Genomic DNA, 15,837 nt, shown 5'->3' with positions numbered 1-15,837 from the left:
GGTTTGAAAGAGAGATATAGTTTTAATAAAAAATTTCATTAAGGCATAAATACTTTGGGAAGCAGTGGTTAGCATCCCTGCTGCCATAAACAGACCTCTGCAGAATGGTCTTGAGTTCATACTCCAAATGATTTTTATCCAACACTTTTGGAATCAGAAAACTTAAGCTTGCTTTGATGAGTTATACCAAAACAGTAATTCCATATGATCTTATGTAATGAAAGGAAGCATTAATGTTGACTAATAGGTGTCCACATACTTTTGGCCTGATTGTGTATACAACAATCAGAATAAGTTTGTTTAGCAGATAACACTAGTATTGTAATCAGTTCAAACATACATACAGCAACAAAAGAAATGGTAAATAACGTCCTAAATATATTAATGTGAGGTTTTCTGGAAATATTCTCAATTTCAAAAAGACACAAAATTTTCAGTTCTGCACATACAGATGTCCTGCACTGATGATAAATGCAGCACATGGTAAGGAAATAATAACTAGGATGGAGACATCAAAAGTTTTAGGAATGCACATTGATGAGAAACTGAAAAAAGAAGACCTATTTGAACTCTTGAAACAACTTATCTCAGCCACATTTGCTTTCTGAATCATTGCATATCTTGGGGAGAGACAAATCAGTTAGCTAACATATTTTGCATGTTTTCATTCAATAATGACGTACTGAATAATGTTCTCGGGAAAAATCTTTAAAAATGGAAGTTTTTATGGCTGAAAAGTGTGGTGTAAGAATAATGTGATGCTCACCCACAATCACCTTGTAGATCCCTGTTTAAGGAGCTAAGCATTTACACTACTGATTCACAGTATATTTATTCCCTAATGAAGTTTGTTGTAAATAGCCCACAACATTTCAAAAGGAACAATGATGCACACAATTACAATACCAAAAGAAATAAAGAATGACACCCATTATTCCACATTATGGGTGTCTTTACCGCAAACAGGGGTCCACAATGCTGGCACAAAACAGTTTTGATCACCTACCCAACAATACTAAATGCCTAACACAAAGTGAAGTTAAATTTGAAAACAAACTGAAATAGTTTCTCCTTAACAACACTTTCTACTTCATAGAAGAATTTCAGAATTTCTACTAACCTAATTTCTAAAAGGTGCTGAGTAATAACTGATAATTCATTTCTGTATTTTGTTTTTAAGGAATGCCACTTGTAAAACATCAGCAGATAGCAATACTTACATAAGAATGTAAAATATTACTTCTACACCATTACAATTAACTGTACAATTGATCCATGACCATAAAACTGACTAACCAACTAACTACAGTAATTAATTAACTAAGTAACAAAGAGACAGTTACCCAGCCTTGAGGACCCTCCTACCTGCCCCTGATGATACAAAATCCATCTCTTTTATTTACAGAAAGGACACAGCCTGATTATGAAGAACTTCCTGTTTAGGTGTGGGGACTTTCCAATGTACTGTGCTGTGCTTGTGGTGTACAGATTTATGTACACCATATTTGAATGGGCCATGTTTTAAATTAGATAAGATGACAAATGGTCTGACCTCTAATTTAACAGAGGGGTAGGAGGAGGGGGAGGGGGAGGTGGAGGAGGAGGAGGAGGAGGAGGAGGAGGAGGAGGAGGAGGAGGAGAATGCAGTATGACTTAAGATTTAGTGGACTCTCCTGTTACTTCCTTACATTAATAGTGAGTTGATTTTCATGTGCTAATAGGATGGTTGTCTCACCTAAACATTTTGTACATATGAAGTAGCCACAGCTTCTTGAACTGTTATTTTAGCCTTCACTTTATTACCACTCTATTCAGATTTTCAGCAGGTTTTAGACAGGATGCTGTTTACAGTTTGGTTCAAAAATGGTCCAAATGGCTCTGAGCACTATGGGACTTAACTTATGAGATCATCAGTCCCCTAGAGCTTAGAACTACTTAAACCTAACTAACCTAAGGTGATCACACACACCCATGCCCGAGGCAGGAATTGAACCTGCGACCATAGCGGTCCCGCAGTTCCAGACTGTAGCGCCTAGAACCGCTTGGCCACTCCGGCCGGTACAGTTTGGTGTTGGAGTGTGATTCTGTGGATTAAAATGAGCAGAAACGGTAGAGAGGGTGCAGTTTTAAATGAGTTTGTATGTTATGCCATTTTCAGTTTCATATAAAGTGTATTTCATAAAGAATGCAACTTTTGAAATGTCCACCATTTCTGTTCTAGTAAGTCAGCAACACTGAATGCTGAATGATTTTCATCTGTTTTCTTTGTGGAGCACCTGATGATGGAATGTATTATTGTGACAGGGGAAACTTATTACGAATATTTTGAATATTGTGCAGAGACTGTTTGTAAACACTGTCGAATGTTTCATCAACAAAATGCATCCAATAAGTTGACTGTGATGAGACAGATCACTAAATAAAAAAAAAAAAAAAAAAAAAAATAAAAAAAATAAAAATAAAAATAAAAAAAATTATAAAAAAAAATATATATAAAAAACTCTGGACATCCTTGTGTTAGTTGTTCTGTAGTAAACATCACCATAGTGGGTGATAATGTTGCTCCAAGTCTGGTGAAATCTATTTGCTGACATTTGAAACAAATTGGATATTCCCAGATCCAGTATGCAACAGATTCTGCAAGGAGATCTGACCCTTTGGTCCTATAAAATCTGACTGTCACAAGAACTGAAGAAAAAGAAACATGAAGCGTGCCGAGCATTTGCCCGTTTGGTGCTTGTAAAACAAAGAGCAGCCAATAATTTCATGAAGAAAATAATGTTAACTGATAAGGTGCACTTCCTGTTGAATGTATTTGTTAACAAGTAAAATTGTAGGATCTGTAGCACAGAAAACCATTGAGTGATTATAGAGAATCCACTACATTCATTATGAGTGACCACGTGGTGTGGCATTTGAGCTGAGGGCTTCTTTGGGTTGTACTTCTTTGAACATGGCACCAGAAATGCATTAAGAGTGGACAGCAGATGATACCACAACATATTAAGTGAGTTTTTGTGGTCTGAATTGGATTGTGTGAATGCTGAACCAATTTGGTTTCAATAAGATGGCACAACCTGTCACACATCATTTGTGGGAATGGACTTGTTACAAGAGGGGTTCCCTGGTTGGGTGGTTTCTTGCAATGATGATATGAACTAGATACTGTGAACTTGTGATATGACACTATGAGATTTTTTCCTGTGGGCGTGTTTGAAGCTGCACATGTATGTCAACAAACTACTATCACTTCCAAGCTCAAGGCCCTGATTCAGCTAATAGTTTCAGAGTAGTGCTGCAAGTATGCCAAAAAGTTATGGGAAATTTCATCAAAAGAGTGGGAGTGTGCATGCGGAATCGGGGGGAGCATCTGAGTAATATCATATTCCATACAAAATCACAAGTAGCATACACTGCAATAATATATAAACTATTTAATGTCATCAATAAATTCATGTGTTATTATGCTCCTAAATGTTGTGTTCTTTGTGGGACTCTCTTCATTTGACCCACCCTTGAAAATTTTTAGCAAGGATTCCATTAAGCATCGACAGCGGCTGCCCTAATGTCAACAACCCCCCCCCCCCTCTTTCTCTCTCTCTCTCATGATATGAAACTACTAAGAAAAACTGGTAATCTTGTACTTTTCTTCCACTGAATACTGCTAGCACATATTTTGAAATATAACACATACTTCCCAATTCATAAATGGATCTCCCAAGAGGAAAAGATAGGAAAAGTGCTACAGCCCAGTGTCAGCAGACACACAAATGAAAAAGGGAAGAAAAAAGTTGGCTGTGGGAAGGGTGAAGCAAGGAAACACATTCAGTAGTCCATGTCAAGAACAGATGGCAGGGGGGTACAAGATGGTGAGCAACAATGAAATGCTAACAGCAGATGATATTTGAAAACCTGAGAACATAGACGTGCAACAGAAGCAGTCAGTATGATTGTGATAAGGAGACTGGATGAAGAAGAAATGAGGCATTTGACAATGTGAATCACAGTATTCTCCCAGATAAATAAGTTTTATGGGATTGATGGAATAGCCGACCAATGGATGTCATATCTAACCACAAGAATGAAGAAAGTTGCGTGTTATTATGCACCTGAAAGTAATTCAACTAATGGAGTCAGGTGACATTATTCTGACTGGGGAGAAATCACATATGGGGTTCCCCAAAGCTCAATCTTAGGTCCACTACTGTTCCTCATATCGCACCGTGGCAAGAACAGTGATGCAGCTCAAAACTGCAATACTTGAGAAAACTTGACTTAAAGAATCAATTCTATAAAACTTATACTGAAATAGTATGATGAGCTTCATTTAAATTTCAAGTAAGTATTGTTGGCAGAGAGTTCCATTATATTTTTCATGCATGTTGGGACGCTCCACACGTATGTATTTTTCCAGTGACATAAACTAAATATGCCATTTTTTGACCTGTGTCACTTTTCTTGCTGGGGTGCGCTACATGTAAACAATCTTCTGTCTAATATACAACAAGCAGAATTAGTTCTTTCTGCAGATGACACTCCTGCTGTAACCAATCCAAGCATACATACAGAAACTGAAGAAATGGCACATAAGAAGTGGCAAATTATGTTCTTAAAAGTGTCACTGATCGGTTTTCTGCAAATAGTCTCAATCTCAATTTTAAAAAGACACAACATATTCGATTCTGCACATCTAGGGTCACTTCACCAATGATAAGTGTAACACATAGTTGGGAAATAATAAAGAGGGTGGAAACTCCAAAATTTTTAAGTGTTCACATTGATGAGAACGGAAACTGGAAAAAGCACATTTTGGAACTCCTAAAACAACTTCGTTCTGCTACATTTGCACTTAGAATCACTGCAAATCTTGGGGAGAGACAAATCAGTAAGTTGATGTATTTTGCATATTTTTATTCAATAATGTCATGTGGATAGTGTTCTGGGATATTTCATCTATAAGAAATAAAGTCGCCATGACTCAGGAATGTACTGTAAGATTACTATGTGGTTCACACTCACAATCATTTCGTACACATCTGTTTAAAGAGTTGGGCATTCTGACTACTGCTTCACAGTATGTTAACTCCTTCATACAGTGCATTGTAATGAATCAATTTCAGTTCAAAAACAACAATGATGAACATAACTGCAGTGCCAGAAGAAAAAAATGACATTCATTACTCCATGTTAAGGTTGTCTTTAGCACAAAAATGAGTGCACAATGCTGCAACAAAAATTCCTGATAGCTTACCCAGTGATATAAAGTGTATGACAGAGAGCGAAGTAAAATTTGAAAACAAATTGAAAAAAAGTTCCTTGATAACTCCTATTCTAAACAAGCATTTCTATTATTGTTATGTATAAAAGGTGGTGGGTAGGAAGTACTAATTCCCATCTATATATTTAATAATAATAAACAACAAAAAACTTATAATGGTCAGCATACAGCAATATTTACAAATTAATTTGTGATTTGAATGTAAAATGACTCATTCCACATCATTACCATCAATTATGCAAGAGAGCCATATAACATGAAACTAACTAAATACCTAACAGTCCCTGTGTGTTCAATAACATCATCTTGTGCAGACTAATACTACTTTTATGACTGCATCTACACCTATACACCTTAAGGTGTGGATTTTGGTATCACTATCTTCCTGCACTTCCCTGTTACATTTACAAATGGTGCACTGCCAGTAAACCTCTGATATCAGCTCTGATTTTTCTGATTTTCTTGTCATGATCATATTTTGAGAACATGTGAAGAAGCAGTACATTGAAGACTCTTTTCGGAACATAAGTACTCAGAATTTCAGCAATAAACCTCTCTGTAATGCACAACATCTATATTGTGGCATCTGTCATTGGAGTTGGTTGAACATCTCTGTAGCACTCCTAAAGCAACTAAATAGTCCCATGACAAAATGTGCAGCTCTTTGTTGGATCTTCTCTGTCTCTTAAATAATCCAACTTCATAAGGATGCCAAACTGATGGGCAGTACTCAAGAACTGGTCAAGAAGTATTTTCTGAGCCACTTCTTTTGTGGATGAATTACATTACCTTACTGTTCCCCCAATCACGATTAACCTGCCGTTTGCCTTTCCTACAAATTGTTGTATGTGGTCATTCCACTTGTACATTGTTCACTAAACAACAGTGTAGAACTATATGGAATATCTTCTGGAAGTCAAGAAATCTGGCATTAGCCTGGGCAGTGTTGTCTGTAGTGCTTTTGATCCCGTAGACAAACAACACAAGATGAGTTTCACAAGACCTCTACAAGTAGAATTCATACTGATCTGTGTGGAGGACGTTTTTGTTCTTCCAAATGTATATACACAAAACATGTCCCATAATTCTACAATAGATTTACATTGGCAATGTGGAGGTATGATTACGTGCATCCATAGGACTTCACTTCTTGAAATAGGAATAACCTGCAGTTTTTCCAGTTGTTAGATGTACTCTTTGTTGCTCGACCAACCTATGATAAACTACATCTGTCAGGGAAGGAGGTTCTTTTGATAATATCTGTAGTTCCTCACAGGCATATCTATAATGTGGAGTAGTTTCGGTTGATTTGCTGTTCTGGGATCACTTATCTCAATATCTGTCATTTCAATGTTTCAACTGAAAGTAAGAATGACATTACAATCTTCTGCAGTGAAACATTTTCAGAAGGCTGAGTTAAGTAATTTTGTCCTTTGTCTGTCATCTTCTGTTTCAGTGGCCATACAGTCATTGAAGGACTGAATACAAATTTCAGTGCAAATCCTGTCTTTATGTTAGACTAATCCTTCTTAGGAGACTACAAGTGGGTATTATAGACCATGAGCAGGGAAGAAGCAACAGAGAAGGTGAACAAACGGGTACATGAATATTTGCTCTCCATTTAGCATAACGTGTTCAGCTTGAGGGTATCCCGTTTTTTATACCCAATAAGTTAATTACATTTTAAATGTCAGGCATTGAATTTCATTGTATACTTTGAATGTCACAATCATTTAATAAACTAGGTTTATTTTTTTTACTTTCACAGCTAGACTGCAAGTACAATACTATAAAAATTCCAGTAACTGTTTCTTACCTCCGTGGAAGGATTAACACTGAGGCTTAACAGGCTTGAATCTGTGATACTGGACAGTACTGTTTCCATTAACTGATCCGTACCAACACATTTACTATCCTTATCACTTATAGTTCCTCGAGATGGTGCCACAACTTCAGCAAGAACTTCAGCAAATTCATGTGGAATTCTCTTGGCTGGAATGAAATATAGTAGCAATGATTATTAAATAGCTTATCAGCTGAAAAAAAGTGAATAAGAAATTAGAAACTACAATTTTTTGAAACAAAATTTGTCAACCAACAAGTAGAATATGCATCTCAGATGCAAACAGTAAGAACTATGACTGTAAAAACAATGAAAAGGAGGAGAATGGAACAAAAATATAATAAGTCAAGAAAAAAAGCAAAGAATGAGAACATCGAATAATATAAAATCCACAATGCTAATTCTATCTTGTCACCTAAAATCAAAACACATGTCTGTCAACCAACAAGTAGAATATGGATCTCAGATGCAAACAGTAAAAACTATGACTGTAAAAACAATGAAAAGGAGGAGAATGGAACAAAAATATAATAAGTCAAGCCCTAAGCTCCTTAGTTGAGATACAAAGAAACCAACATTTGCAGAATATGAAGATAAAGGACAACCTGAATGTGGAATACTCAGAATACAAGTGGAGTATTATACATAAGAAATGATCATAAGGCAATTAAAAACTATAGCACTTGACTTTTAATGCACAATTTCGGCACAATGATGACAGTGTACCTTGACAAACTCAGATTTAATGTCAAGTCCATTCTACATTATTAAAATGTAATGTTAATATACTTACATTTGCATGTAAAAAGCATAAAGTACAGAGATATCTAAAAAAACATACAATCCAAAAAACAGCACTCCAGAAAAACAAATTTTGCAGGAAAACTGGATTTTGCAATCTACAGACACCACAGAAGTGAGAGAGATGAATACATTCTCATAAAAATACCAAATTAGAAGTTGCTATCATGTATTACTGAAATTGCTCTGAACTTGATACTGAAGACATGACATATCTAAAACTGATTAATAATTATCAAACAACAGTGTTTTACAGAAATGAAAACACTTAATGCTGAAACCATGAAAATTGAGAAAATTAAAAATTATTTTTGCATTTTGAATTACAAGTGCCAAACAGGAAAGAACTTTGCATTCAGTGGTGAAGTTTAGTTGAATAATGTATTAAAGCATGCAGACTTATAAACCATACTAAAAAGGATACAGAGATTTATTATTTAAATATAAATATTTCAGAGAGACTTGTCCATCTTGCTGTAAGTCTGGTAATTTGTTTGCAGAGGAGTGATTGAGTGTGGTGGGAGAACCACCTGCACAGCAGATGCACAATATGGCCACAGGTACAGCAGGAAAAACACGTTACAAACACAACACTTCACACCAGCTATTTTTGAAACATTTATTAGGGCTAATAACACATGGTTTGTTTAAAATTGTGAGACCTGAAGTTTCTCCTGGGGATGCAGTGAGGTGACACTGTCGACAACCGCCAATAGGTGTACACGCTGTAATTTTCAAGGCAGTTTTGCATTGAAAAATACAAGGTGTGCATCTGTTGAAATATCAGCGATTGTCAATTATGTCAACCCAGATGTATTCGTTTTTACGTGTACAGATTTGACGGTCCAACAGTATGTTTAAGGTATATCCATTTGGCAGTCCGTGCTTTCACTTAAAACACACAACCTCTGCTTATGGGTTTTTAAGTTCAAAATGGTTCAAATGGCTCTGAGCACAATGGGACTTAACTTCTAAGGTCATCAGTCCCCTACAACTTAGAACTACTTAAACCTAACTAACCTAAGGACATCACACACATCCATGCCCAAGGCAGGATTCGAACCTGCGACCGTAGCGGTCACGCGGTTCCAGACTGTAGCGCCTTTAACCGCTTGGCCACCACGGCCGGCGGGTTTTTAAGTATACTGTCAATGCCCTACCTCTCGCATCACAGGGATGCTATCTAAACCTTATCACAAACTTCCTCCCAGTTTGTCTGATATAAACTTCATCATAGTCATTATAGTTTACTTTGTACACTCCTGAGCCATTGTATTTGTTCCATTTCTCCTGTTATCTACTTCTTAAGTTACCTCTGATTTGAAAACCTCTACTGATGTTGACTTTCCTGAAGATATACACAATTCAGAGTTCTTACCATTAAATATTACTGCTGCATATCTCCCATTGTCCTTATGTACTATATGATAAAAAGTATCTGGATGCCCTATGTAATGCAGAATTGACCACTAGATATCAAGCGAGGTGGATACCCCAGTACAAAAGAGGTGGGGTGTACTGTATTATCACTACAGAAGCAGTAACAGCATAATGGATCTGTCAGAAGACCTCAGTGACTTTGTTATCACTACAGAAGCAGTAACAGCATAATGGATCTGTCAGAAGACCTCAGTGACTTTGAACATGGATTGGTCATTGGATATCACCTGAGTAACAAATCCATCATGGAATTTCAACTGTTCTAAAGCTGCCCAGGTTGTTTGTTAGTGATGGATTATGAAGTGGAACTGAGAAGGAACAATCACAGCTAAAGCAAGACCAGGCAGACCTCATGTTCTGATGGACAGGGGATGTCAAACACTGCAGAGGGTGGTCGGAAAAACAAACAAACAAACAAACAAAACACACACACACACACACACACACACACACACGAAATCAGTAGAAGGAATCACTCGTAAGTTCCAAAGTGCTCCCAGCAGTTCCACTAGGACCATGACTGTATGATGGGAGTTAAAAAGGAAGGTATACAATGGTCAAGCAGCTCCTCATGAGCCACACATTTCTGTAATCAGTGCTACTTGATACTTGAGATGGTGTAAAGAATGATGCCACTGGACAGTGAATGACTGAAAATAAGTGTTTTGGAGTGATGAAATGCTACATCTGGTGGCAAACCAATGGAAGGGTTTGGGTTTGACAAATGCCTGGAGAAAATTATATGGCATCAGGTGCAGTGCCAGTGGTGAAGTATGGAGGAGGTGATGTTATAATACAGGGGTGTTCTTCATGGTTAGGGTCTGATCCTCTGATTATGCCAAAGAAAACATTAAATGTCGAAGGTTATGAACACATTTTACAGCATTCGGTTCTGCGTAGAGTAGAGGACTAGTTTGGAATTGTTGATTGTTTCTATCAGAACAACAATTCACTCTGTCATAAAGCAACATCTATGAAGTAATGGTTTGTGGATGATGACATTCCCAAAATGGACTAGCCTGCACATCGTCCATCATCACTACTTTCTCTGGTTTTGATGCTTAAAGAAGAATTGGCTTCCATTGCTCCAAATATTCAGATAGCTCACAGAAAGTGTCCCAGCAGAGTTCAAACTGTCATAAAGGTGAAGGGTGGACGTAATACACTATTAATGTTCACTAACAGGTGTCCGGATATTTTCAATTGGATAGTGTACACCAGTGGTCAAGTACCTTTCCTAAACTAAATTTCCTGATACATGTTGGCGATTTCAATACTTCCGTAGCCATCTGCACTCATTATCTGCATAATTATCTGAATTTCTTTCTGAATCCCATCCTCACCCAACAGTAATTCCCAGATTTTGTTTAGTGTGAATCTGAAGAAGGTGTACCTACATCTTCTGGGATGACATGAGTTTGCATTTATGATCAGATCAGTGTAAACTGTTTTTGTGTGTACATTTACTTTATGCTTCCTATTATTACTGGTAATTACAATGATCAAAAGGTTTATTCTTTCTCTTTTTCAAGTTCTACCTTAAAGTTAATTTAGGGAACATGGACTCATCTATTTAGCCACTTCCCATGTTTCACTGTCATTACCTCTGTTAACAACATAATACTGTTCAGATATGTTCCATAATAAACAACTTTCTTTTCTATGTCGTAGTTTGCTTCCTCCCTTTTTGGTTTCCTATACCAGTATGTCTTATTTATTATGATGGGTTCGCCTCTCCCAAATGCATTTTACAGCTACTGCCAGCTGTCTCCCCCTCCCCCCCCTCCCCTGGTGGATTAACATATAGGCCCACTAGGCATGGGCCTAGGGGCGGCACCTTAAGGGGGGGGGGGCAGCATTTTTTCCTCTGTACTCATTTTAACCTTTTACATTTTAAAATAATTGCGCTTACATATGACAAAAATTTTTGATAATGTTAAACAACTTGCTAGTTTAAATAAGCCTTAATAACAAAATTCGACAATACAAGCTTGGAAATATACATAGTTTACTTGGTGACTGAATGGCAATTTAACATTGGGTTTCTGTCTGGTATCATCTTCATGATTGTTCAAAATATTTTGATGTAAGCTGTCAGCACGGAAATCTACAATACAATGTTTGAAACGTTATTCTGAGAATGTTGTCAGCTTCTACTTAAGCCTATCATATTTTCCCCGCAAAAATACCGGGACCCCTGAAAATCTGTGATAAATTAATCAGCAGTTTCTTAAATACTGTAATGTGTGGGTCTCAGTATGTAAAACCTGACTCTACTTAAATTTCTTGTAGAAATTACAGGGAAGTATCAAGTCAACGCTCCATTACTGTAATTAATGTGAAAGCTCTGTTGTCTTCAATATCTGAGCTTTGATTTAATGACACCTATTTAACAAAACATGTTGATACTGGGAATGTTGTACATTTTTAAACACATGTTTATACAAAAAAAACATAAGCAGAATATCTAATAATGTGTGAAATACACTTCACAATAGTTTAAAAATTTAATTTAATTCATTTACTTAGTTACTTTTTTGGCAAAAAAGAAGAAGAAACCAACTTGTATTTGTCTCATTTATTGTGCTGCTGCCTGCACAATATCAAAGTTCCCACTCTGTGTAATCAAATAGTACATGGCATTGCAAATATTATATTAAACTTCTTAATTAAGCTTTTTTTTTTTCAAGGAAAGGTTATTTTTACTTTATGTTGGAAAAAAAGGTGCATTTGTGTGTAGACATAGCAGCAGCGTTCACACAAATGACAACACACCACATCAACTGCCAACAAGAATACTTAAACTTTGTAGTCTGTCTTCTCTGACCACAGAAGCAGCTAAAATGTTATAAGAATAAATGGGATAAAAGTCAATCCAGCACACCTCACTGCAAGAAATTGCAAAAATTATTTGCTTTTTAAATTAGAAAGACAGTGTCAAGGATATTCAGAACATATTTGCGTCCCAGTTTACAGTTCGGTGACACAGGAAACAGAAGCCAAAAACGGGACTGTGCAGTTTTCTTTACGAGATGAATTCCAGCTCACAGGTGTGCTTCTACTGTTCACTGACAACAGAGAAATAAGTGACAGTAAAATTAAATTATTCTGCATTGTCGTTCTTTCATAGCACAGTTACGTCGAGTAATTCGAGTTGGTCAGTTCATCGCTCCATATTTACAGGAAAAATCTTTGTGCTCATGAACCATGTTTAAAGTAAAAAGCTTTGTGCCCATGTGCGGTGTAGTACGACTGGAACTGGATACAGTCTTTCTTTCTTTATTTCTTTCCTTTTACAATTTTTTTTCTTTTGTTTTGACTGTTGATGGACAATTTTGTAAGTGCCATAACACGAATAACAGTGAAAAAAGCAAACTTGAAAAATTAAGGGGGGCGGCATTTTGGAAATCATTGAAGGAAAGGCAAGAACGAAACGCCAATGTTCTAAAAACACTTGGAACAGTATATAAATTTTTCACAAAAAATTTGCTGGTTCGACTTCAAGTTCAAATAGTACTGGTATGGATGATATTTCTGGCACTGCAGCTGTTGTAAAAGAAGTAAATACCGATGAAACAAAAGTTAAAAATGAAGAAAAGCAAATTGTTCCTGATTTCGAGTTTTATGAAAAACTAAATGTCGGGTCAGATGTTACAAAAAGAAATAACCTCGCTAGTGACGATCCTGCAGAATGGTGTGTCAATGAATCGACAATCAACATTCTCTTACAACTTGGCATTAATCAAAAATGTAATGGTGATTTTTATAATCCAAGAATATCAATAGGCAATAAAACCAGATATTTGAACAAAAATGTATTTTACTGTAAACTTGTAAATGATGAATGAACTTTGCATGATTTTCTGTAGCAAAAGTGCTGTTTTTTGTGCACCATGTAAATTGTTTGGAGATAAGGCTGCGATTGCTACTAAGGCTCTTGCAGATTTGAAAATATTTCTAATATTTTATCTCATCATGAGAACTGACTTGAACACAAAAATTCTGAGTTATCACTCTTAACAAGAAAAAAGACACTTGGAACAATAGATAACCATTTCGAGTCATATGTTGAGACAGAAAAAAATGTACTGGTGCAATGTGTTGAAAAGGGTGCTTGCAGTAGTGAAGAAGCTAACAAGTCATGGACTTCCCCTACATGGACACGTTGAAAGATTCCATTCATTACATAATGGTCAATTTATGATGTCTCTTGAACTTATAGCTGAGTTTGATCCTTTTCTCGCAAAGCACACTGTATGATATGGAAATCCAGGCCAAGAACACACAAGTTATCTTTCTTCAACAATCCGTGATGAAATAATAGAGCTTCTTTCTGAACGAATAAAAAGAACCATGGACCTTGCTGTTGGTGCGGAGGCTTGCAGGCCTCAGCGATACAGATAGCTGTACCATAGGTGCAACCACAACGGAGGGGTATCCATTGAGAGGCCAGACAAATGCGTGGTTCCTGAAGAGGGGCAGCAGCCTTTTCAGTAGTTGCAGGGGCAACAGTCTGGATGATTGACTGATCTGGCCTTGTAACACTAAGCAAAACGGCCATGCTGTGCTGGTACTGCGAACGGTTGAAAGCAAGGGGAAACTACAGCCGTAATTTTTCCTGAGGGCATGCAGCTTTACTGTATGGTTAAATGATGATGGTGTCCTCTTGGGTAAAATATTCAGGAGGTAAAATAGTCCCCCATTCGGATCTCCGGGTGGGGACTACTCAAGAGGACGTCGTTATCAGGAGAAAGAAAACTGGCGTTCTATGGATCGGAGTGTGGAATGTCAGATCCCTTAATCGGGCAGCGAGGTTAGAAAATTTAAAAAGGGAAATGGATAGGTTAAAGTTAGATATAGTGGGAATTAGTGAAGTTCGGTGGCAGGAGGAACAAGACTTTTGGTCAGGCGAATACAGGGTTATAAATACAAAGTCAAATAGGGGTAATGCAGGAGTAGGTTTAATAATGAATAAAAAAATAGGAATGCGGGTAAGCTAGTACAAACAGCATAGTGATCGCATTATTGTGGCCAAGATAGACACGAAGCCCACGCCTAGTACAGTAGTACAAGTTAATATGCCAACTAGGTCTGCAGATGACGAAAAAATTGAAGAAATGTATGATGAAATAAAAGAAATTATTCAGATAGTGAAGGGAGACGAAAATTTAATAGTCATGGGTGACTGGAATTCGGTAGTAGGAAAAGGGAGAGAAGGAAACGTAGTAGGTGAATATGGATTGGGGGTAAGAAATGAAAGAGGAAGCCGCCTGGTAGAATTTTGCACAGAGCACAACTTAATCATTGCTAACACTTGGTTCAAGAATCATAAAAGAAGGTTGTATACATGGAAGGAGCCTGGAGATACTGGCAGATTTCAGATAGATTATATAACGGTAAGACAGAGATTTAGGAACCAGGTTTTAAATTGTAAGACATTTCCAGGGGCAGATGTGGACTCTGACCACAATCTATTGGTATTGAAACTGAAGAAACTGCAAAAAGGTGGGAATTTAAGGAGATGGGACCTGGATAAACTGAAAGAAGCAGAGGTTGTAGAGAGTTTCAGGGAGAGTGTGAGGGAACAAATGGCAGGAATGGGGGTAAGAAATACAGTAGAAGAAGAATGGGTAGCTCTGAGGGATGAAGTAGTGAAGGCAGCCGAGGATCAAGTAGGTAAAAAGACGAGGGTTAGTAGAAATCCTTGGGTAACAGAAGAAATATTGAATTTAATTGATGAAAGGAGAAAATATAAAAATGCAGTTAATGAAGCAGGCAAAAAGGAATACAAACGTCTCAAAAATGAGATCGACAGGAAGTGCAAAATGGCTGAGCAGGGATGGATAAATGTAAGGATGTAGAGGCTTATCTCACTAGGGGTAAGATAGATACTGCCTACAGGAAAATTAAAGAGACCTTTGGAGAAAAGAGAACCACTTGTATGAATATCAAGAGCTCAGATGGAAACCCAGTTCTAAGCAAAGAGGGGAAAGCAGAAAGGTGGAAGGAGTATATAGAGCAGGGCCGTCCAGAAATTTTACACGCGTGCGGTGCTCCTGCACATGTGCAACTTCCGGGTAATAGCGTGCACGCCGCAGCCGTCAGCGTTCATGTAGTGCATGTTTCTACGCACAGATGTCGCTTTATCCACTTGCTGAGGTACTCTGTACTGGCAAATTCTAGTGCTCTTTCCACAGCTTGCAAGCCAACCATGGGAAGGTATTTCGCGTATTAAACACGATTTCAAATAACATTAAACCAATGCAAGGTTTCCTACAACTAATTCTCGGTGCCCTCAGTTACACCCACATAATTTCTGTCTCACTGACCTCTGAACAGAATGACAACTGCAGACCTCTCCATGATGACCTGTATCATTATTGCTATATCTTTCATCAGTTCTGTCTGAAATCTGCATAATAACCGACAATTAGATGAATGTTATGTTTTATCGACTTCAGCTGAGCGTAGCCCT

General features: G+C 37.3%; 1 protein-coding gene across 1 annotated transcript in view; it reads right to left on the bottom strand.

The window, feature by feature from the left end:
- Nucleotides 1-15,837, bottom strand: part of LOC126236303 (uncharacterized) — a 451,155-nt gene that overhangs the window by 15,975 nt on the left and 419,343 nt on the right. The window contains exon 29 of the mRNA XM_049945503.1: nucleotides 7,095-7,270. Within this exon, the coding sequence (XP_049801460.1) occupies nucleotides 7,095-7,270 (176 nt within the window). The remainder of the gene's footprint in view (nucleotides 1-7,094; nucleotides 7,271-15,837) is intronic.

Source organism: Schistocerca nitens, chromosome 2 (assembly GCF_023898315.1).
Source record: "Schistocerca nitens isolate TAMUIC-IGC-003100 chromosome 2, iqSchNite1.1, whole genome shotgun sequence".
NCBI classification, from domain to species: domain Eukaryota; kingdom Metazoa; phylum Arthropoda; class Insecta; order Orthoptera; family Acrididae; genus Schistocerca; species Schistocerca nitens.
Note: the sequence above shows the minus strand (reverse complement) of the source record. Positions and strands in the feature narration are given on the sequence as shown.